This window comes from Chanos chanos, chromosome 1 (genome assembly GCF_902362185.1).
Source record: "Chanos chanos chromosome 1, fChaCha1.1, whole genome shotgun sequence".
Taxonomy (NCBI): domain Eukaryota; kingdom Metazoa; phylum Chordata; class Actinopteri; order Gonorynchiformes; family Chanidae; genus Chanos; species Chanos chanos.
In genome coordinates this window covers 44,589,116-44,614,755 of record NC_044495.1, presented here as the reverse complement: position 1 = coordinate 44,614,755, position 25,640 = coordinate 44,589,116, and the positions used below count along the sequence as shown (strand labels likewise).

Here is a 25,640-nt window from a genome sequence, read left to right as displayed (position 1 = left end):
CAGATAGTTCATTAATGTCATCACAAGCATCATAAAAACATTGCCAATCTGTACAATTAAAGCATGCTTCAAGAGAGGAGCCACTGTCCTCTGACCAACACTTCACAGTTCTCTCCACACGCTCGAGGCGCCTGAAGGAGGGTTATTAGAAAGACCAAGGGTTGTAGCAGATCGCCGTGTGCACATGCGCTTGGAACTGTGTCGTGTGTGCATTTTGTAAGTAGCTGACTTAGTTGGGAGTCCACTCATTACAAGTTTAGTGGCTGCTTTACAAGATTATCAAGCTTCGCGATTTGTGCTGTTTGAATTCCAATTTACCTTCTGTCGAGTGCAAGATTGTGTGTCACTGATGACCTGTAAGTTGTTTTCATTTCTTAGATGAAATATTCCATATGGCTATGACCTTGTTGATGTTAGCCGCTAGTTTGTTTGTATTTATCCACGTGGAGACGCAACTCCAAGTGTATTTTGTTTAATGATGTACATTGAAATGTTAAATCGGTTTGGTGATTGTCTACCTCCTTTATCATGTGAAACGTTAATAAGAGGATTGGGTTAGAAATACAAAGTTGTTTATTTCGTGCAGTAGAGCGGTAGCGCTGCTCATTTGTTACTGACAGTTAAAATGGACGCTTTTGCACTGGAGGAACTTTTCCATAGTTCTTAGAACTGTTGGAGAAAGTACCCCCTTTTTCGCGTGTTCGCACCGCAGGAACATAGAATGATCATAGTTCTTAGAATGCCATTTTGAGGGGCTTTTTTAGCTCCTACTTCAGGGTAGGTACTTTTGCAGTGCAATAGGAACCTTGTGACGTAGGTGTCCAGCCATTGGTCCAAACGCAGGTATACGATGATTGCAACCGCCATTTTTAAAGATCCGTGCAAAATATAAAGTCTTAGAATGTATTACATTTAGTTTTTGATATACATGTCTAAAAATGTCTTAAAATGCTTGGAATTGTAGGAGGGGAGATATGGTTTTTATATTTTATTTTACCGGTATTTTATATCCCCCAGCAATGACCACTTCTGCAATGTCCAATGTATAGTTGTACATTGAAGAGGTAGCGTACACTCCGCTTCGGTAGGTGCTTATGTGTCCGCTTGGGTGGCTCTGATCCGCATTTTAACCTAAAATAAGAATGTGTTTATCCAGCTTACGATGTGAGGGCTGCGGCGGGGGAAAAAGGAAAAAAAAAACAAAACACGATGCTGCAAGCAAACGTCAGGCACAAGCGCTATGCTAGCACCTGAAATGTACTATGCCCTTCGAGTCATTCACTGCTACTGCGGTGGTAAATGCATAAATGCAGGGGGGCATTTTTTTTCATTGGACTGGATCTATTGCCATATAGTTTTTTTTTCGTTAATGAGAACGCAGTTATATGTTATCTAATGTGCACGCAATATTTCTGTTATTCAAATTCAATAAAACTCATTAATTGTGCATACTGTAGTCTGGTTTGTTGATTTCTTTTGCCGCAGTAATGGTATTTTTTTCCCTTTTGGAGGTATTTAAAAGGTCTTAAAAGTCATGAAATTTGTACTTAAATGTGCAGCTATCCTGGTTATTCGTAAACAACAGCTCTTAGCTGCTATACCGTCTGCCGGCTTACGTCACTTCAGCATTCCTACTGGCGGTGCAAATGCAAACAGAAAAAAAGCCCTAGAACGTAGTTCTAGGGAAGCTCCCCAGGGGGTAGTTCTTATCAAATGAGACCCTAGAACTGTTCGGTCCGAAAGCGCCTATAGACTTGCAGTACAGTCATATTGTGACGACCAAACTATACTGTTTCTTAGTGTCTTTATTTATTGTATACCTGTACATAGTAAGCATTCATGTTATTATGATTTATTTTCTTTCCTTTAGACCACAATATTGCATCTCTATTGTTCGTGACAGTTAAACTCAGTGCATTACTGTGCTGCCTAGATCCTTCAAGTAAACCTGGTAAATAGCATTCTGACTCCAGAGGTGTTTTACCGACACACCAGGGCGACACCACAATACCCAAACACTCCAATTGTGAGGTTTTGGCAGACCAAGACCCAGTCGCAGACCCACTGGGTAGAATTAGGTTTAAATTCTTTATTCAAAAAAATCTGGCTGCAATCTCAAAACAGTGTCCAGTCCAAGGTCTAATCTAAAAATCCAGAGGGCAACCAAATCCAAATCATTAGGCAAAAGAGTGGTCAAAAAGAGGGTACAAACAAGGTCAAAGCTAGAGATCCACAGGGCAACCAAATCCAAAACGTTAGGCAAAAAACAGGTCCAGGTAAACACGGTCAAACTTAAAACTTACAACTCACAGAAGGCAAACCACACAGACTGGCAGAAAGAACTAAAGGTCACAATCTGACAAGGAACAGGCACAAACACAGGACTTAAATGCACAGAACAATTAACAGTAGAGACAGACTATTGGAGGAAACAAACCAGGTAATAATAGGGATCAGGTGGGGGGGCGGGGACAGGAATAACAGGGACAAACAGAAGCACATGGCAAAACCAAAACAAACAAAAGCACAAGGCATAACAATACACAGAGTGGCCAGCAGGGCGGCCAAATTCCCCAATCCTGGCAGATGTACTGACACCAATACAGTCTTTCATCCAATTACCAGTTTCAATAAGGGTTGTACATAGGCATAAGATACACACTATTGTGTTAGGACACACCAAAGGAAAGCATGGGCAAAGATTTGTAAGTGCCACCCACTGAACTGTAACAAAGGCTGATTATAGAGTGCTTCTGTGTGATACCACAACTCACGTACTCAAGGATTTGTTTAATTTGCAGTGATTAAAATCACCAAGGATAAATTTAGGAGCATCCGGGCAGATCGAGTCTAGTCTATGTGTTACATCACTAATCAGCTGTGCAGCTGCAGATGCGTTGGCTCGCGGATGTACGTAAACAATCGTGAAAAATATCTGGCAAGTAGTAGGGGCAGAGAGAGATTATCAACAGTTCAATTTGTGGAGTACATATCCTCTCCCGGACCACGACAGTGTTACAGTACCTCTGGTTGAGGTAGATGCACACATCCCCTCCACATCGCTTGTTGGTGATCGTCGGTGACCGGTTCAGTCGAAATGGGCTACCAAACTCACTTATCGACAGCTCCTCGTCCCGGTCGAATTCACTGAGCCATGTTTTGGTGAAAGCAATAAGACAGGTTTCCTTCCCTTCACGTTTGAATTTTGCCCAAGCAAAATTTTTGTTGCAGAAAGACTGCATGTTAGAGAGAGGGACTGTTGGTAGTGCGGGAAGCTTGCGGCGAGACCCATACTTTTAAGTCTACGGCATATTCCACCTCTTCTGCTTCTTTTTCTATGATTAACCTTTATATCCAATCTGTGAAGCTCTGCTGGAACACTTGCTGGCAAGACACCATTTGCTGAAGACTGTAGAGACAGAAGAAGCTTGCGACTGAGGGTGATTCTCTTGGGGGTAACGCAGTTGCAGAAGTCCAAAGACATCATGCATAAAAGTGCGGTAAAAACTCCCCAAACGTCCCCACAGTCTGTTTCACTGGATCCTCGACATACAACCTCACACACACAGGATTTCACATGTAGGATGGACGTTATAAACACGATTAAAAACAATCATCCCCTCTATCCCCTCTAGTGGGGCTAACTGTGATCCAAAGCATTTATGCAGTGTGTAAGTGTGAGTGTGTGTGTGTGTGTGTGTACCATGTATTTGTAACTTTCTGGGGACCAAAAGTCCTCAGTAAGATAGCGTAATCTGACAAAATTGCCTTGTGCGGACCGAAATGCTGGTCCCCACCACGAGAACAATGTTTTCTTAACTACATTATTATTACTGATAAAACAAAAAGAGTCAAAACATATCTTTGGTTAAGGTTAGCGTCAGGTTTAGGGTTAGGGTCGGGGTAAGGCAGTGTATGATTTGTAGGGGGATGAGGGGGGATGCCATCCCCCTTGTTAGCAAAATGACAAAAATGCATCTCCCTTGTTAACCTGCCATCTCCCTATATACTCTATAGAGTAGTGTCAGTGACCATTGGGCCACACCCTGTTAAAAAACAACAAATCACCTACTGGGGTTGGAGATAGGTTAGTATTCTTTAGTTACAGGATAATGTGAGTCAATGGGAAGTCTGGGATATGAATAAAGGCTTGTGTGTGCATGTGGGTGTGTGCATTTGTGTGCGCGCGCACGTGAACAGTGAATATTTGCAGAGCATTTGATCAGAGCAGCTACACTGGGGACTATGGCAGAAAAAGCATTTACTGATAAAATTTGAGAAAGAAAAGATGAGACAACCTAGAACACATGTGTGGGAGGAAACGGAGAAAGAGCAACAGAATGGTGATGAGAGAGGAAAAAAGAGGAAAAGGAAAAAGGAAAATTAATGTGAATGAGAAACTGGTAATGAATAACTATTTTTGTTTAGGCACAAATCCTCTGATGACTTGTGATGACCTCCCCAAGACCCGGTCATTAAAGCCTCCAGGCTCATGCGTCGTCTAACGGTAGCATGCCTCATCAGAGTTTGTCATTTAGACTGTAATTCACTGTAAGGATTGGGGACTGTTAACATATGTCATGTGGTATGGTGCCTCCTTGATTCTACAGAAAAACAAAAGATGTTAAGGTAGAGAATCTGGAATCTGAAAAGTCCAGGTAAGAACTCGGAGAAGAGCATGGTGGTGACTGAATTAACTTGCTCTTCACTGTTCTTTCCATCAAATCCTCTCACTGTTGTCAATAACTAATCATCGTTCAAATCATTCTCACAACATTATTACCTAACTTGACAGATAAATGTGCAGTGTCACATTCTGGGACAAAACATCGGAATGTCACTCTCTCCTTGTCTAGGCTGTTTTAGCTGTCAAAACACAAATCTCCTGTTTAGGGATAGCCTAGCCTTTGTTATAGCTACGTTTTGTATGAGCATTACTGGACATGTTGACCAGCAAGTTTTTAATTGATCATATATATATATATATATATAAAGTGATCTATCCCCATCAGCTGACAGTTATCCATCCCAATCACCTGTCAGTGATCCATCCCCACCAGCTGACAATGACTGCAGATGACTGGTTTCACTGCTGTATCCAATACCATTACAGTGAAAGCTGAGAAGATGGGTTCAGATTACCTGTGAGGTCAAGCAGGGAATTATGGGTAGTATGGGCTATGGGCCTGGCAACCCCTACAAGTTACACCAATTAATAGTAATCTTGCTAGTAACAAAGATCTGACCGTTTATTAACATATCATGTTTACAGCTGGGATATCTGCAATGGATCCTAGTTGTTGTGAGCCATTGCATTAACAGCTTTCTCTGTGGTTAGCCACAGCTTACTTCCTTGAGTGTGAAGCTCTGAAGTTTACAGTCAGTGCTCTCGTGGGTTGGAGCTGTCCTGTGTTTGGTAACATCAGGCCTTGAAAACATTTTTTTTCTTCAGTCATTGTAAGCAGGATCACTATTTAAACCTTTTGTATTTTTCTTCCTGCTGTAAAACCTTTCGTCAGATGCTGTCAGATGCAGCGAGTCTAACCCACACAGATACTGTAGGCAGTGTGTGCAGGTGAACAGTCAGATCATCTTCCTGCCACTGCAGTAGGGACTCCCACCAGCAGGTCAGGATGCCAGATCAGTGGTGCACAGGCCTTCGGGTGTAGTGTGCTTCTCAACAAGCAGATTTGCTGCCAATTTAGTGTACTTTATACTGCGTCTAAAAGAGAGTATTTGCATACAAGAATTTAGTGGTTTGACCCATTCATACCAAGCAGTTTGTGAATAAAACCATTTAGGGTTGATGGAAATGGGGTGTCATATAAATAATTTATTTCCCTGTGTATGAGAATACACACCACAAATACCTACTGTGCACACCTACAATATACACTTTCTAGATAATCTACATAACTTCTTGGTCAACATGACACAAAGGCACACATATACATACATGCAGACTGTCTTTCTCTCCATGGTAATAATCTTCCTGAACCAAGAGTGCCCTGACCTCTAAAAGCATCTACTGTGATCAGCCCACCACAGCTCAAACAGTGAGAGTTTGAGCTGTGTCTCAATCAAAATGTGTCTCAGACTCTCCCCATCTTACGGCTCTACTGCTGGTATACTCAAACTTAGAAAGAATTCTCATACTATTGCCCAAAGTTATGTTATGACACAACACAGACACACAAACACACACATGTACACACACTCAAATCCCAGACTCCATGGTGCACACCACAGACACTGTGCAAACTACACACCTAACACGCACTTACAGAAACATGGACATGTAAAGACCAATACCAGTGCCATCGGGGTACAGTCAATTCTCAGAACTACCACTCTAACCAAACCATAAGCAAGAATACTGTGAGGCTTTGAACAGTGCCAGAGCTGTTACAGGCTTAAGGCTGTTGCCAAAAGCCATGTCTAATTTGCGTAAGCAAGGATGATATTAAAATAAAAAATGCATATCTTTCCCAAGAATATTCCTTTAGAATATTTGTCTCATATGCAAGTTATTACACTGGCTAAACTAAACTCCATGGACACACTGATATGAAAATTTTATGATAGACATGTCTTGGAAACTAAGACACAATACATTACACCTGACCGTACAAATTAAAAGCTTTTCCAATTAAATTAGGCCAGTTATCTGCATCTGCAGTGTTTCTGAGTTTGTAGGAGGCAATGACATAGGAGAAAAATCTGAGAAATTAAATCATAAATCATTAATAGTCTGTGTATTGGTTATGAAAAGGTCATTATGAATGATTTTTGTAATGATTCATTAGTGTAAACAGTGCTAGTTACACTAAATATGAAATGTATAGCGTTCAGTTACACTGAGGTTTTGCTGTTGGAACCGCTTGACAAAGCTTCCTGCCAAGTGTCCTTAACACAGCATAAGTTTAATTTGTAAAGTGTTCAGTCCTAAGACTTTCTACGACCAGCAGAATGCAAAAAATGACACAAATTTCTAGCTCTTTTATGTCACTAGTTTTAAGATTCTTTTCAGTAAATATGAGTCTTCTCATGACCCCCTCCCACTCCCCCACAGCCAAGTGACACAGTTGGCAGATGATTCATTAAAAATGTGAAGTGCTTTAAACACAACCTGGCCTTGCTTTCCAAACAGGGTGGAAGTGTAAAATACCTGATCTGAAGGGCATAGGCCATGAAATAAACATAAATCTGAGGCTCTTTTCAGATAATACAATGTCCTCTCCATGTAACTGGTCTTTGGGGCAAATGATTTACTGAAAGGCACGTGCTCCTGTTATTTTCCTAACAATTTAGATAAAATGCATGACATCCAAATTTCACTGTCTTGACTGACAGAGTAACAACTGTGTCATCCTTTTGCCTTTTGTTGGCTGACAGACAGGGTGTGCCCCCAATGCATGCGACAGGTGGTCTGTGTGGTGTTGAGTCTGGACTCAGCTGATGCAGATGTATAGCAGATCATAGATAGATGGAACTGATACTCAACCTCTGGGGTACACACAACACCCGAACAGAAACACACAGCCACTAGTCTGTGTGAGCAGTTGCACACAGCCACAACTTTAAGTCAGCAGACATACAGAGACACGAGTCTAAATCAATAGACACACACAATCACTTCTTTAAGTCAACAGACACACACAGCCACAAGTCTGAGTCAACAGATACACACAGCCACACGACTAAATCAACAGACACACTGTAGGTACAACAGCAGTCCTAACACGGGGGCACCAAAAGATGTAGGTGCACTAGGATTATCAAATTGGTCTCATATAAATCAGTTTTATTAAATTATTAACCATCAGTTTTGGTGTTTAATACTTCATAATTAAACTACTAAAATTAATAGAGTAATCTAACTGTAACACTGTGCTACAGTCTTAGTGAGTGTCGCAGTACCTTCTTGGTTTTTCTTCAGTAAAAAGAGAACTTCCCATACCGTTAAGACGTGTGTCAGTGTTATTTATTTTATATGGTCATCTAAAGATAGCCCACCACATAACATTTTGGCGACGAGGATTACTTTAGATGACCTGCGATATTTCTGCCATGGTACTGACTGTGAGTGGAGGAAGAAAAACGAGTTTCGGCGCGGTGGGGAGCTTGGCAAACGGACGCTATTGAGCACAGCTTCGCAAAAGAGGACAACTGCTAACAAGAACAAATGGCCGGATACATCGGGCATGTAGATGCATTTGACGAGTCAGCGGAACAGTGGACAACCTACGTGGAAAGGTTTGAGCATTTCGTAGATGCAAATGGGATTGAGAAAAGGTAGCCGTTTTACTCAGTGTAATGGGTGCTGCTACTTATGGACCTTTACGTAGCCCCATAGCTACTGACAAGCCAGGGGGAAAGACATGCAAAGAGATTGTGGATGTTTTGCAAGCACTTTTTTCTCCGAAACCGATTGTTGTTGCTGAAAGATTCCGTTTTCATAAATGAAATCAACAAGAGGGAGAATCAGTAGAACAATACATAGCCGTCATTAAACAGCTACCAGAACACTGCGAATTTGGTGTGCACTTGCAGGATGCACTGAGGGACAGGCTGGTATGCGGACTAAATGTGGAGGCAATACAGAAAAGATTGTTAACTGAGATGGCACGAACTTTCCAGAAGGCTGCTGAAATTGCCGTGTCAATGGAGACGGTAGCAAGAGAATCACACCAGCTGAGTAACGTGCTAAAAATAAATGCACTGTTAATGAATAGTCAGCAACGCAGCAAGTGTATGTGCTGTGTAAAAATGAATCATAACAAGGCAGAATGTTATTATAGGGAACAAAAGTGCCACAATTGTGGTAAGAAAGGCAATATATCAAGAGTGTGCAGAAGCAGGGAGACTGTAAATAACGAAAAGACAGTGAAGCCAAAAGTGTTCTGAAAGAAGAACAGGGTGCACTGCATGGAAGCAAGGGAAGTGTCCAGTAGTGACAGTAGTGCAACAGACATAGAGCTAACACTAAATATGGTGGCTGAAAAGGGAAATCTGTCACACATTTGTGTTAAGCCAAAAACTGAAGGGAAGAGAATTGAAATGGAATTAAACAAGGGCGCTGCAGCTTCTCTAATTTCCAAAGAATTGTATGACCAAATGTGCCACTTACCCTTGTGGCAAACCGATATCATATTAAAGACCTACACAGGTGAGATGATTTCACCAGAAGGGGTTTGACATAGCCCTCTGTTTGTTCATTTTTACAGAGACTAAGCTACCACTGTATGTGATCAAAGGGATGTCGGCACCACTTTTTGGTCGAGAATGGCTGCAGAAAATACAGATTGACTGACGTGAAATTAAGATGGTTCCTGAGGAGACGCTGGAGGGGACGCTACAGAGGCACAATGAAGTCTTCAAAAAGGAGGTGGGCACACTGAAAGGCACTGAAGCTGCCATAGCTCTGAAACCACATCACCAACCGCGGTTTTGCCAGGCATGAGTCGTTCCCTACACGCTAGGGCCAAAAGTGGAAGCTGAGATCGACCGACTGAGTGAAGAGGGTATCATCTCTCGCGTCAAGTTCAGTGACTGGGCTACGCCCATAGTGCCAGTTGTTAAAAAGAATGGGGATGTCAGGATTTGTGGAGACTTTAAAGTGACAATCAACCCTGTATTGTGTGTGGACAGTTATCCAGTTACACAAATTGAGGATTTATTCGCATCGCTCTCAGGGGGACAGCATTTCATTAAACTGGACTTATCTCACTCATGCCTGCAAATGCCTGTAGAAGAACAATCCCGTAAATACCTCACCATCACAACAAAAGGACTGTTATTCTGTTACAACAGAATGAACGCTGTCACCCGTAGTTACATGTGGTGGCCAGGAATCAATGCCCAACTCGAGCAAGTGGCAAAGACCTGCCAATCCTGTGAACTCGCACAGAAAGCACCTGGTCCATCACCACTTTACCCCTAGACATGGCCCGGAACTCTATGGCAGAGGATCCATGTTGATTTTGCCTGTCCTTTCCAAGGCCATATGTTCATGGTGGTCATGGACGCCCACTCCAAATGGCCAGAAGTGCACCTCATGAGTTCCACCAGGGCTTCCAAAACCATACAGGTATTGAGAGGGTTACTCAGTTGCTACGCTCTGCACCATTCCTTCCGGCCACAAATGGTCTTGCAGAATGTGTTTTGCAAACATTCAAGCATTCCCTGAAGCGATCCATGGGTACTGCTTCCATTCAACACCGACTTGATGCATTCTTGCTGATGTATCACAACACTCCACAACCAAGGAATCACCATCCATGCTTTTCATGCATCATAAGTTGAGGTCTCGCCTGGATCTGCTGAAGCCAAATGTAGAATGAGAGGTGGAGAATGCACAAGAGGCACAGTGTGTTTGTCAGATGCATGCTAAAGCCAGATCATTCAGCGTGGGTGACAATGTGCTGGTTCACGATTATGGGAGAGGAGAGAAGTGGACACCTGGCGTAGTCTCAGCTAAGACTGGTCCTGTGCCGTACACAGTGAACATTGGATTGTCGGAACACTGGAGATGCCATGCTGACCAGATGCTGGCCCGGCATGCAGAGTGGGATGCACCACGAGAAACAGAGTCTTCTCACGTTCCTGAAGGTCTGCCTGCGTTAGAGAACACAATACCTGAACGTGCTACTCATTCATCTCCGGATCAAGTTGGTGTACAGTCACCTCATGGAGCATCAGAGATAACCGACATACCACATCCAGAGACTTGTAAGCGTTACCCATCCCGTGTTATTAAACAACCAGTTCATTTTAGCCTTTAAGGCATTTCATATTGTGAAAACAGCAGTTCGAAACTGTTGCAAGACTTTTGAATAAGACACTGTGTGCCAAGCTTTATGTCTGGTTAGTTTAAGGAGACAGTCTACTCCCTACCCCAAGACTAGTTTGTGTTGTTTTGAAGGTCAATAGAAAAAAAAGAGAGAAAGAAAGGAAAACAGACACATACAGCCACAAGTCTAAATCAACAGACACACACAGCCACAAGTCTAAACCAGCAGACATAAATTTAAGTCAACAGACACCAGTCTGAACCAAGCAGACACACACAGCCTCAACTCCAAGTCAGCAGCCATAGCTATTTATATATATATATATGTGTGTGTGTGTGTGTGTGTGTGTGTATGTATGTATGTATTAGGGATATGCAGAGAGCTCAGTATTTGTATTTGTATCTGTATTGGTTGTGGCAGCATAGCTGTTTGTATTTGTATTTGTATTCGAATAAAAGTGGAGATAGGCGTAACAATGCTGTTTTTGTTTTTATTACACTTCTAATTTTAGGATATTAAAGTGTAAATATAAGTGCTCTTCAACTATCAACTATTATAACAATTATGAACACTTAAATGTAATATTGGTTTATGGTTTTTATAAACCCAGCAATAAACAAGGATATCCATAAACATTGAAAACAAAGTCATTTTAAAACTGACATTCAGTTCCTAATCTACAATTAAGCCAATAAACTAAACTCTAAGCTACTAAATAACTATGTGAACATTGTGAACCCCTCCACCACCCGCCCTAATTGGAGGACGCAACCATGTGACACACAGGCTGACAGAGCAGTGAGCACAGCTTGTAGGTGAACCAGCTAGTAACTACACTGCCAGAGCTAACTTAGGCAAATCTCCTACATGGAGCATGTTGTGCAGTTATACTTTAGTAAGGGTTTCACAAATAATGAAATACTTAATCTTTTGGCACATCAGCACCACATTTTAATAAGTATCTGAATTTTGAAAAGGTTGCAGAAGAAACTGTTTCTATTCAGAACAAAGAACCACACAGACTGGGAGGAAATTGCCACAAGTTGTAATTTTACGAGAGAAAAGTCCTAATATTATGAGAATAAAGTGGTAATTTTAGGCTACATGTTATTTTAGGCGGGGAAATATCAGAAGAGCAGCCTGCCGACTGCGTTAAAACGAGGAACGTGGAGCATCTTGTGAGGTTATACTTCAGTACAGGTTTCACGAATAATGAAGTGCTTAATTTTTCTGGCATATGGCGGCAGACTGCTCTTCCGATCCTCTTCTGCTCATCTGCTCGACTTTATTCTATATAGAATTTTTTTCTCCCTCAGTGTGGCCCTAATACTCTGTCATAATGGGGAACACCAGGTATTTGATGTGTTTTTTGTAAAATAGTTTTTAAAATATTTGTACGAAATAAAAAGTCATAAGATACCACTATCTCTGCATTGCCAAATACCATATTCGGATACAGCTCCACTCCTAATATATATATATAAACTCAAACATAAAAATAATTATATTTTTGTGCTTACATCTAAGTGAGCAGTCACATGGAGATAAACACATTTTTCTAGAATCAGAAAAATCCTCTTGTTCTTCATGCAACAAATATTATTACTCACTTGCACTTGTATAAATACATTTTAATAGAAGTTCTTCCAGACTTTAAGTTTACACACACACACACACACACACACACACACACACACACACACACACACACACATATATATATAGATAGATAGATATAGATATAGATATAGATATAGATATATACACACATATGTTGATGAACTCTCCCGGTTCTCTAGATTAGCTGATTGTATAAGGGACATTAAAGGCTGGATAGCCCTTATCTGAGTTCAATAGGAGGAAGTTAAGTCCTCAGACCCAAGTCCTCTAGAAATAAGCTGTCTGAGCTTGATTTCTGTTTAGATGGTCTCACTGCCATTTCATGCACTGCAGTTCACAATCTTGGGGCCTGATGGAAAGTGACAACATTTATTACCCACATTTGTAATATAGCAAGAACATCCTTCTTTCATTTCCGTAATATAGCCAAGACAAGGAGCACGCTGTCCTTGCATGATGCAGAGAACTTAGTTCATGCATTTAAAACATCTGCATTAGATTACTGTAATGCACTATTAGCTGGATGTCCTGCCATGTCTATATACTAACTTCAGTTGGTTCAGAATGCTGCAGCTAGGGTCCTTCAAGAACAAGAAGTGTGAACATATTAGTCCAATATTATCCAGTCTGCACTGGTTACCTTTTAGGTTTTGTTTTGACCGTTAGGTCTCGAACTGATTGTAAATTACTGTTGCTAACATAAAAAGCTCTCAATGGTCAAGCCCCTTGTAACAACCTCGCCTCCCCCCTTGTCTGCCTCAGCCACTCAGCGTTCAGCGTCGCCGGTCTACTGATCACCGGTCTGATCATCACTCACCACCTGCACCTGTTCACTCGTTAATTTCATTAATTCTCCTTCCTATTTATACTCCTTAGTTCTGCACTTTCCCTGCGAAGTCTACTTTTGGTTACACACCGCAGACCTTTGCCTGAGACTACTTTTGAACCTGTTTGTATTGTTTGAGAGAAAGACTTTGTTGTACGTCCCAAGTTCCTTGTTTCCTTCTGCCTGTTGTTGGAATAAATTCCTGTGTTGCGCACTTGCGTCCTACGACAGTCTTGGTTCTTAACACCCCTGTAAATGACCTAAATGACCCCTTGAAGCCCCCTATACCTAAATGACCTCTTGAAGCCCCCTATACCTAAATGACCTCTTAACAATTTAAAGTCCGCACAGCCCTCTTAGATCACAAAATGCAAACCTTCTTTCCCTACTCAGAATAACCAAATCTACAGTAGGTGGCAGGTCCTTGTCCTACATGGCTCCTAAACCATGGAGCAGTCTTCTTAATAATGCCCATGATACTGACACACTCTCTCTGTTTAAGTCTATGTATTAAGCATAGCATATAGGCAATTATCTTAGCCAAAGGAGTTGAGGCAGTGGACTGTCATGGAATGTTATTTTGGTGAACTGAGATGTCAATGCTGTCTCCTCTCTATTCACGTGATCACTCAAGTTTGTTGATGATTGAATGGAGAGCTGTTGATACCAGTCCCAAGCGTCTGTTCCCAGCATTAGGCCTATGTACACCTGTCTTTCTCGCCCAGACCTCCTCAAAGCCCCTTTTCTGAGCCAGTGGCCCACATGTAAGCCTGATTCAACCTGACTGTGGAACTAAGATCAATCTGTCCTTTATAGCCACAACATAATCTCAGTTTTAACCATAACAGAGCTAATCATTTTCAGTCATTATACAGTTTGGCTTAAAGACAAAATTATTGATGTGAACACTGCTTGATTATCAAATTAATCCACATCTGATACCACTTAGAACTCCTAGAACCTCTATATATTGAGGCTTTCAAATTGTAAACAAATCATATACTGTAAACAGTTTTATAGACCATTGATTCTGGCTACCCTGGACTCATCTAATACTGTAAATACCTCAACTCAACAAAATTGTGTGGATTTACTCTTTATTACTTTTTGCACATATTGTGCTATCACACATTCAGTATGACAGACAAACACTTTTGGAGTTATGATCATCAGCCAGTTTGGACTTTAAACCAACTTTCGACATCGCAGACGCCGTACTCCCCTGGGTCTTTTGTTAACTTTCACATCGTCAGAAGAAAACAAAGAGAGGGAAGCACGCCGGTGTTCGGCATAGAACCCAACAGAAAAACAACAAACCTCCTCTGCCCATAATTCTGCTAGCTAACGTTCAGTCCCTGGACAACAAGTTAGACCAGGTGCACACACGAATTAAACACTAAAGGGACATTACGAACTGCTGCGGTCTGGCATTCACTGAGACGTGGCTGAAGGCTTTCTCTGTCTTCTGGCAAGACAGAATGAAGGACTCAGGCAGATCGTGGGGTAGGGGCGTGTGCTTTACGGTTAACTCTTCGTGGACCACGGATGTCTGTGTTTTAACATCGCACTGCTCCCTGGTTACAGAGCTCCTGACCATCAAAGTTAGACCTTTCTACCTCCCCAGAGAGTTCAGCTCAGTCCTCCTCACAGTTCACATCCCCACACAGGCTGATAAATCTATAGTCCTGGATGATGAATAGGGATTTTAAATGGACTGGTGAACTCACACCCAGAGGCTGCGCTCATTGTTTTGGGAGACTTCAACAGAACATGAAGAAGGTTCTCCCAAAATACTATCAACATATCACTTTTCCCACCAGGGGAGAACAGACCTTGGATCACTGTAACACCCCATTCAATGATTGCTACAAACCCCTTCCCTGCCCTGCTTTTGGAAAGGTGGACCACTGCTCCATCTCACTGCTGCCTGCATATAGACGGAAGCTGAAACAGGAAAAAACGGTTTCCAGGGTCATCTACAAATGGAAAAAAGAGGCTGAGGAGGTCTTACAGGACTGCTTTGTTTAGTTTAAGAGTTTATTTGTCATATGTAGGTTGACACAGGGTCAACGGTACAATGAAATGTGTGAGAAGAGAGAAACAGGTCAACTCAGCAATAAGAGCACAAGGAGTAGAAGAGCAAAACAGGGGATTTAAAAAGAGTAGGGGAATAAGGAGTATACTAAGAAAGAAAATATAAAAGAGAGTTATAAATATATAAAAGGAGTTAACTAAGAAGAAAAATATAAAAAGAGAGGTATGCATAATGAACAATAAGGTACACGGAGGGTGCGCAATAAATATAACAGAATATGGAACAGAATATGAACTATACACTATATACATGTAAAGGACGCTTAGATTTAAAGTTTAAAGTGGCGAGTGTGAACAACGGTATTGCACATGGGGGATGTACAGCTTTATGTACCAGTGTAAGTGTCAGTGCAGTATCATGTAAACATTGTGAATCATAGTAACCTGTGAAGGTAGACAGTGCAGTGCAAGTTAGTAGTGCAACAGTGCACTTGAGCAGTGAACAGTGCAACAAAGTAGGTAGTCCAGACTCCAGTGGGGGGGGGGGGGGGGGGGTGTTTAGTTGTGCGAGTTAAGAAGCCTGATGTCCTGGTGGTAAAAACTGTCCTTAAGTCTGGTGGTGCGTGCAGCCATGCTCCTGTATCGTCTGCCAGATGGTAACAAGGAGAACAGTCTGCGTGCTGGGTGGCTGCGGTCCTTAATGATCCTGTGGGCCTTCCGCAGACACCGCTGGTGGAAGATGTCCTGAATGGCAGGGAGTCTGCTGCCAGTCACGTGCTGTGCCGCATCCACCACCCTCTGTAGTGATTTGCGGCTGTGGGCGGAGCAGTTCCCGTACCAGACCGTGATGCAGCCCGTCAGCAAGCTCTCGATGGTGCACCTGTAGAAGTTGGCGAGGATGCTGGCGTTCATGTCAAACTTCCTCAGTCTTCTCAAGAAATAGAGCCGCTGGCGAGCCTTCTTGACCATGGTGTCTGTATGTAGCGACCAGGAGAGGTCCTCAGTGATGTGTACACCGAGGAACTTGACTTTGCTGGCCCTCTCCACTTCAGCGTCACCAATGTGGATGGGGAGGTGCCCACCCCTCTGCTGTCTCCTGAAGTCTACTATCATCTCTTTGGTTTTACTGACGTTGAGAGAGAGGTTGTTGTCTTGGCACCAGATGGTTTGTGCCCTCACTTCCTCTCTGTAAGCCGTCTCATCGTTGTCTGTGATGAGGCCCAGAATGGTCGTGTCGTCAGCAAACTTGATGATGACATTTGAACTGTGCTTGGCAGTACAGTCGTAGGTGAACAGGGAGTACAGTAGGGGGCTGAGCACACAGCCCTGTGGTGCGCCTGTGTTGAGGATCAGTGATGATGAGGTGTGACTGCCAATTCTCACCACCTGGGGCCTGCCCATCAGGAAGTCTAATATCCAGCTGCAGATGGAGGGTGCTAGACCAAGTTCAGCGAGCTTTGAAACGAGTTTTGAGGGGATGATGGTGTTGAATGCCGAGCTGTAATCGATGAAGAGCATTCTCACATAAGTATTCCCCTTGTCCAGGTGGGTGAGCGTGGTGTGTAACGCCATGGCGATGGCGTCCTCTGTGACCCTGTTTGGTCTGTATGCAAACTGAAGAGGGTCCAAGGTGTCAGGAAGGGAGGAGCAGATGTGGGTTTTAACCAGTCGCTCGAAGCACTTCATGATGACTGATGTCAGTGCAACAGGGTGGTAGTCATTTAGGCAGGAGGCCATCGGTTTCTTCTTGGGGACAGGAACGATGGTGTATGCCTTCAGAGAGGTGGGGACCACGGACTGACTCAGGGAGAGGTTAAAGATGTTGGTGAACACCTCCGACAGTTGGTCAGCGCACACTCTGAGAGCCCGGCCAGGGATGCCAACTGGCCCTGGAGCTTTGTGGGGGTTGACCCTTTTGAAGGACCGTCTCACCTCAGCTGTTTCTAGGGTCAGTGTGGCAGCCTTCCCATCCACATGTGGATGCACGATGGGCGATGTGTTATCTGCATCAAACCGTGCATAGAAGGTGTTCAGCTCATCTGGGAGCGATGCTCTGCACTGGGCAATGTCTTTGTTTTTCCCCTTGTAGTCTGTGATGCTGCGCAGTCCATTCCACATGCTCCTGGGGTCAGAGCTGTAGTAGCTGGACTCCACTTTGTCCCTATACTTCTTCTTGGCATCCCTGATGGACTTCTGGAGGTCATATCTGGATGCTTTGTAGGCGTCAGGGTCTCCTGAGTTGAAGGCGGTGGTCCGCACTTTGAGTTTAGCGCGAATCTCCCCGTTAACCCAGGGCTTCTGGTTGGGGTAGATCCGAACGGTGGTTCTTGGGACAACATCACTGATACACTTGCTTATATAGCCAATGACCGAGTCTGTGTATTCATTGATGTTGCCATCCGCCGCATCTTCAAACATCTGCCAGTCAGTAGTCTCAAAGCAGTCCTGAAGAACCCCCTCAGCCACTCTGTCCCATTTGTAGATGTCCCTGATAACTGGTTTTTCCTGTATCAGCTTCTGCCTATATGCAAGCAGCAGTAGGATGGAGCAGTGGTCGGCCTTTCCAAAAGCCGGGCGGGGGAGGGGTTTGTAGCAGTCGTTGAAAGGGGTTTAGCAGTGATCCAGGGTCTGTTCTCACCTGGTGGGAAAAGTGATGTGTTGATAGTATTTTGGGAGAACTTTCTTCATATTGGCTCTGTTGAAGTCTCCCAAAACAATGAGCGCAGCCTCTGGGTATGAGTTTTCCAGTCCATTAATGATTCTATACAGCTCGTCCAGTGCTGATGGTTTATCAGCCTGTGGGGGGATGTAAACAGCTGTGAGGAGGACTGAGCTGAACTCTCTGGGGAGGTAGAAGGGTCTAACTTTGATGGTCAGCAGCTCCAGAACTGGGGAACAGTGCGTTGTTAAAACACAGGTATCCTTGGCCCACGAAGAGTTAACCATAAAGCACACACCCCCTCCTCTCGTCCTGCCTGAGTCTTTCGTTCGAGCTTGTCGGTAGATGGAGAAATTCCCCGGGGTGACGGCACAATCAGGCACGTTGGGCTCCAGCCACGTCTCTGTGAATGCCAGAACGCAGCAGTTCTTAATGTCCCTTTCGTGATTAATACGTGCTCGCAGTTCGTCTAGCTTGTTGTCCAGCGACTGTACATTAGCTAGCAGAATGCTGGGCAGAGGAGGTTTGAAGTTACTCTGTCGATTTCTCCGCAGAACCCCGGCGCGCTTCCCTCTCTTTGTTTTCCTCCGACGCCATGCAAGTAAACAAAAGACCCAGGGGAGTACGGCGTCGGCGGTGTCAAAAGTCAGCTTAAAATCCGAACTGGCTGACGAACGTAACTCCAAAAGTATTTGTCGGTCATACTGAATGTATGATAGCGCCGAATTAACGAAAAGAACAATAAGTAAAAAGTAAATCCACACAAATTTGCTGAGTTGACTCGGAGCTCTCGTCAGTGCAGCCATCTTGCGACAGCGCAACCGGAAGAGCTTTGAGACAACTGACTGGCAGATGTTTGAGAAAGTGCAGTAAGTGCAGTAAGTAAGTGCATCGACGATGTTGTTCCAAAAACCACTGCCCACACCTACCCCAATCAGAAACCCTGGGTCAAGCAGGAGGTTTGCATGAAACTCAAAGCGCGGACAACCACCTTCAACTCAGGGGACCCTGACCAACAAAGCAGCCAGATATGACCTCCAGAAGTCCATCAGGGATGCCAAGAGGAACTACTGGGACAAAGTGGAGTCCAACTACTACAGCTCTGATCCCAGGAGCATGTGGAGTGGATTATGCCGCATTACGGACTATAAGGGGGAAAACAGGGACACTGTCCAGCCCACCGCATCGCTCGGATGAGCTCAACACCTTTTATGCTCGGTTCAATGCAGACAACACAGCACCTCCAGTGTGTCCTCATGCAGGTAGGGAGGCTGCCACATTGACCCTAGAGACGGCCGAAGTGAGACGGTCCTTCAAAAGGGTCAACCCCTGCAAATCTCTGGGGCCAGACGGCATCCCAGGCCGGGCTCTCAGGGCGTGCACTGACCAACTGCCGGAGGTGCTCACCAACATCTTCAACCTCTCCCTGAGTGAGTCCATGGTCCCCACCTCCCTCAAGGCATCCACCATCGTTCCTGCCCCCAAGAAATCAGCGGCTTCCTGTTTAAACGACTACCGCCTTGTCGCACTGACAGTCATCATCAAGTGCTTTGAGTGACTAATCAAAACCAATATCTGCTTCTCTCTTTCTGACACTTTGGACCTTTTTCAAACAGATCAAACAGGGCCACAGATGATGCCATCGCCTTGGCGACATACACTGCGCTCACCCACCCGGACAAAGGGAATATATATGGGAGAATGCTCTTCATTGATTACAGCTTGGCATTCAACACCATCATTCCCTCAAAACTTGTTTCTAAGATCACTGATCTTAGGGTCCTCCATCTGCAGCTGGATATTTGACTGACAGACAGGCTCCAGGTGGTGAGAATTGGAAGCCACATCTCATCCTCACTGATCCTCAACATGGGCGCATCACAGGGCTGTGTGGTCAGCCCCCTACTGTACTCCCTGTTCACCTATGACTGTGCTGCCAAGCACAGCTCCAATGTCATCATTAAGTTTGCTGATGACACGACCATCCCAGGCCTCATTTCGAACAACGATGAGACGGCCTACAGAGCGGAAGTGAAGACACTAACCAGCTGATGCCAGGACAACAACATCTTTCTCAATGTCAGTAAAACTAAAGAGATCAGAAGCAGGCTCAGGCTGAAATTGACTGTCCTCTTGCCCGTTTTGTTGGTTGCTAGTAACATATTTTCCTAAAAGTTATGGTTTTTTTTCTTCAAATTTTACAGTTTTATTCTTGTAATATTATGCCTTTTTCTCGTAATATAATGACTTTATCCTTGTAATATTATGGCTTTTTTCTCAATTACGACTTTATTCTCATAATATTATGACCTTATTCTTGAAATCTCAGATTTTTTCCCCCTCGATGTGACCCTAATACTCTGTCGTATGTTCTTCACTTTTGCACGTTGCAAATTTTTTAATCCAAAAGCAATTAAAATGGTTAACTTGTTTACTGTAAATGCAGTGTCTGCTGGCTTATTTTGTTACTTTTCAGTGCACCACGTTCAGTATGCCACTTGGCACTGTATCACTTTGAATATTAAAATGCAAATTAACACCAGACCACTCTTGTGAGTTTGCTACCTTTTAAGATTAAAAACCATGGAAGGGTAAAAACATGCCAGGCTGACACTGGTATGATGTAAGCAACACAGCTACAACTAAATTGATAACGGATGTATTAGATTTACAGTGGGTGTACAAATGATGAAGCATTGAAAGTAGTCAATCATATTGGTGGCGCCGAGGCGGTGGGGGGCCCCCAAATCACATTCTGCTTAGGGCCCCATAAAGGCTTTGGTCGGCTCTGGTTTCTTCCTGATATTCACACTGCGTGAAAAGTGGTGTATTCGGAAATATCCGGACAAAGTGAACTTCCGCCAAACCTGCTGTTTGCCAGAGGTATTCGGATGCCTGCAGAACTTTGTTATGCAGACCTGAAAACTCCCGCAAATGTCCGAATACAGCTGTACAGCTGTTAGACGGAAGTTTTCAGGCATCCGTGTGACCACAGTCGTTAGCTGGTGGCTTGGCCTTTCAAATGCTAATAACAGTCAGTGGTCTGGGTGGGACTGGGTACAGAAGCCTGCACCCCTTCCTCGCTGTAACTTTCTGTCAGTTAGCCTATATGTAATATTTAGGCTATATTTTCATAACCACAAAAACTTGTTAGGTGTTCTATGGTGTACAGCAGTGGTAAGCCCATGTAGCTTTTAATGTCATTGCACTGTCGTGCAGCTAAATTAAGATGGACTCTTCAAATGGAGCATACAAAAACACACTGGAAACATAATTTAAAAAAAAGTGTATATGAGAGGCTCATTGATTACATATTTGATGGTTATGCAACTGTCCTTTACTTGGGGTCAAAGGTATAGGGTGACCAGATGCAAACAGACCAAATGGGAGACAAATAGTAAGTTTATGTGGGACAATGTGGGACACGTTACCAACGCTGAGAGATAAAGTAAAACTTATAACGTAAAACATATAATGTCAGTCTAACTGAATAAGAAACACTTGTATTCACTTGTATTGATAAGACATCCAACATGTATTGGCAATTACAGGCCCATCAAAGGCAACTGTACTTAAGTAAAGCAGAAGGCATCATACATCTCAAGCCTTTCAAGTTAAACCCCTGATCAAATCCAATTATAAGAATAAATAAGGCTCAAAATAAAATATTACATAAAACAATTTCAGTGCAAATCTTTCTATCAAGCCAAAATCTCTATTGGATGAGTAGCATGGTCACAGCTGCACAGTTTGATTGAAAGCTGCCACAGCCTCTTGATGACCGCCCTCAATGCTCTCCTCTCAGCCATTGGGTGAAAGCAAGGCTTTTAAAAAACCTCGGCTATGTTACATTTTTACTGCTTTTGACATAGTGCTATTAAATAGATTAGAAACTGTCACAACAGCATAAGCGGCTCATGTGCCGGGCGGGTAGAAGAATGGATCCATTTATTTTTATTTCTGACAGTTAAAAACCAAACAACCAGCGAAAATGTGGGACATTATCTCAGTAAGAGGGATGCGGGACAAAGGGTACAGGAGGTTTTGTTGTTGTTGTTGTTGTTGTTGTTCCTCACTTGTTTGTTTGGAATGTTTCTCCTCAGTACGAGGACACGCCCCGTTTTCAAACCACCCACTCAGAATCTAAGGTTGAGTTCTGTCCAGTCAGTTTTCTGTGCGTGCGTGGCGTAGAGTGACAGTAACCAATAGCATTGTGTGCAACTGCAGCGCGAAATTTGCTTTGGGGAAGGGGTTACCTGTACATAGGAGAAGCAAGTCACTGAAGGATTACAGAAGTTGTACTCCTTATTCTGTTGATAGTGTGCATTTTGAAGATGACTTGTAAAAGAACACTTGAGTTTTCGAACGGACAGCAGAGTGGAGGCTACTCGTGCGCCGGGAATATCCAATTTTTCCAACGCCGAGTCCGAATGAAAACAAACAACTGGTGTCCCCGTAAAATGCAGTTTTTAAGAAGATGTCTGAACACCAGTAAACGTTCTTGGAGATTGTTATTCGGCAGTTGGACAAGATGGAGTCCCATCAAAGAGGCGCAAGAGGAGTCTGCCCAAAAAAAGAAGACAAGCGGGAAATAACTCGGTAAGTTTTTTTCTGTAGCCTTCCGGCCTTTGTCTTTGACTGCCGCACATTCTGATACGTTCGCATTTCTTTATCTGCTTTATCCTTTAATGTGGTTGAATTTAACTCTTGTATTAATTTTGCTTCTACAGGAAGCTGTGCGAAGAATGCATAATGCTGAAAACAACACGCACAGATATGATCCACAGACAAGGTAAGACAACGTGTTTTGTTGGTAGGCTAGATCATCACGATTGTTTCATAGCAGTGCCTGGAATTCTAAACAAACTTTTAATAAATCTTCCTTTCTTCTCCACTTTTTTTTCTCTCTGTAGCATCCTGCAAGACCTATTGAGACTATTTGAAAGAGTTACAGGATGAACCAAGCAGGGAATCTAGAGAACAAAGAGGGGGGCAGGATCATCACTTGAACGAGGCAAAGGAGGAGAAGAGTAAGTCAAAACATCATTTCCCCAGTAGTTCTTAGACTTTTTCTCCATTTGCTATTTTCAGTGATCTAATTTCTGTTTTCACTGTGTTTTGCAGCTGCACAAGGCCAGAGCTAGTGTTCTTTAAACTGAGGAAGAGGCTGCCATTTGGAGGACTGCATCAGTAGATATAATTTCTGAAGAGGAGGACGCCATCTTGGATGGAAGGTCCTCCCGCCTAGCACAGAGTTGTCTGCACTGTGTGGGGTGCTACAGAATAGACTGCACAAAGACCAAAAATATGTTGCGAATCACCATGCACGAGTTGGTGTGGATAGATTCACAGTGGAGACCACGGAAGCTGGGTTGTTCTTGGGAATGCTCAACATTTAGAGTTTCATTTATGTTCCCAAAAAGCATTTATATTATATACAATGATATTACAGTATATTCTGTTCTACTGTATTTTATTCTGGTACATGTTGTACATTGCTATATATATAATTTATATGCCTTATAATTTATATTATACTGTATTTTCTTTCTTTATAATAAAATTTGTGTAATTAATTTTTGTTTGCCATACTATCTATACAATCTACCTATGAACATAAAACAACACCACCAATAATAATAATAATAATAATAATAATAATAATAATAATAATAATAATAATATAAACCATATGAAATCATGTCTGGGGGGGACACAATGGACCAATGGGGAAGGGTTTTAGAGGAGGGGCAAGACATTGCTCCACCAATCCAAAGTAAGACTTTTGACCAATTGCAGGATACCTGCTGGCCCAAGGTGTGAAGTGTAAATGTTCCCTTGCAAGCACCCCCAAGGGATTATTCACCATGGCAACTAAGGGCTCTAGGCAGACCCCCAAACCTGGTACATATTCAGGAGTATTCCATGCCACGTAACAGAGCTGCAAACTGCCGGATACAGCTGATTACCTGTGGAGTATCCGGGAATATACAGGAGTATTCCGGATACACCTCTTTTCACACAGTGTCACTTCTTTATGGAGTTTTTCCTTGCCACTGTTGCCTTGGGCTTGCTCACTGGGGTTTTAGGCACTGCTCACTGGAAATCTACTTTGAGACAATTTTTAATTGTAAAATGTACTATACAAATAAACTTGAACTTGAAGTAGGTGATTTGCACTTTTACTGGAACTATTTTTCATTATTGTATTATTAATGAAACTGAATAACGATATTTATACACTTTGCTGCAATAATTAGCCAAGTTTTCATCTTATGCTAGGTCTTGGTTTTTTTCCATTGCTCTCATACACAACAGTTAGGGAGGGACAGAGAAGCAGGGTAGTGGTCACTTGTTTACTCCTCCACTCCTTGTGGAGTTCAGCAGAGTCAGTGTAAATAAGCGGTTGTGCTTGAAGTCAAGGGTGGAGCGCTGAAGGTTGGAGGTGAAGGTGGAGGGTGAAGTCAGGGTGAAGTCAGTCTGTAATGCCAATCTTTGCACTAATGCTAGTAGGCAATCTAAAGGGCCTTTGTCTGAGGGTTGGGTGAAAGAGCCAGCACTGACAGGCTTTAACTCTGTGTGTGTGTTTGTGTGTGTGTCTGCCTCTGTGAGCTGCGGCCCCCTCCAAGGCATTAGCGCTTTAGTTATACACCACCTCGTCCAAAGCGTTAGCGCCTTAGTTATATGCTGCCTTACTTGCAGATGCCGTCCTCTGCATCCTCCAGGCCAAACCGCTTGTCGAAGGTCAGCTGGATTCTGGCATTCTCACTGATTGCCACCAGTCTCCACACCAGCACTGTGTTCCGTGGATAAGTGTTTGGGAAGTCTGGACTGTGGATCATCCCCTCCTCACTCACACTCATCACCCTCTCATGCTGAGAATTCTGTACTCCTGCACAGAGAGGAATAGAGAAGGAAAGAGATGAGAGAAAGAGAGAGAGAGCAAGGGGAGGTAGAAAGTGAAGTCAGTCCATATTATATATATCTTTTTTTAATTAATTTTTTAATTAATTTTTCAAATATTTTAACTCGTCTCTGTGAGCTGTTGAAAGTGGTGAAGAACTAGTCATTTTTGTAGATACCTAAATAAAATATGGCTGCAATCAACAATGAGGGGACCAAGCATGCTGAAGTAATTGTTGAATCGTTGTCCCAACCTCAAGATCAAAAAAGGCATGAATTCAAATAACAATCATGATTTTAGACCAAAGATGTGAAGAGTAATGAGCAAAAACATATTTTTCTTTATTAAAGTGCCCCCAAGTGGTTAAACTGGGAAATTTTTCCTATAGACATGGTCTTGAGTCAGTCCAAGAATTTTGGTGTAGATACATCAACGCTCCTGAGATATGGGCTCACTTCCTGTTTGGCGGCTTCACTGCCGATTTTGACTGGCTGTTAAGGTCAAATGCTTTGGAAATTCAAAATTCTACATGATAACTTTTGTGAGGCTTAGTCTAAAGATCATCCGTAACAAATTTGGTGCAGATTGGACAAAGTTTGTCCATGGAGTAGCAAAAAACCCCACTTTTTAAAAAATAAAATATAGCGCCCCCAAGTGGTAAAAAGTGGCATTTTTTTCTGGACTCCCTTTGGGTGGAGTCTTGAGTCAGTCCACCAAATTTAGTGTCAATACATCAAAGTGTTTCTGGAATATGAGCTCACTTTTGTTTTAGCATCTTTCCTGCCAGTTTTGATTGGCTGTGAC

At 43.1% G+C, this 25,640-nt stretch overlaps 1 protein-coding gene across 1 annotated transcript in view; it reads right to left on the bottom strand.

The window, feature by feature from the left end:
* The window catches only part of pdgfc (platelet derived growth factor c), a 79,982-nt gene that overhangs the window by 13,385 nt on the left and 40,957 nt on the right, over nt 1-25,640 (bottom strand). Inside the window, exon 2 of the mRNA XM_030787984.1 lies at nt 24,629-24,824. Coding sequence (XP_030643844.1) covers nt 24,629-24,824 — 196 coding nt within the window. The remainder of the gene's footprint in view (nt 1-24,628; nt 24,825-25,640) is intronic.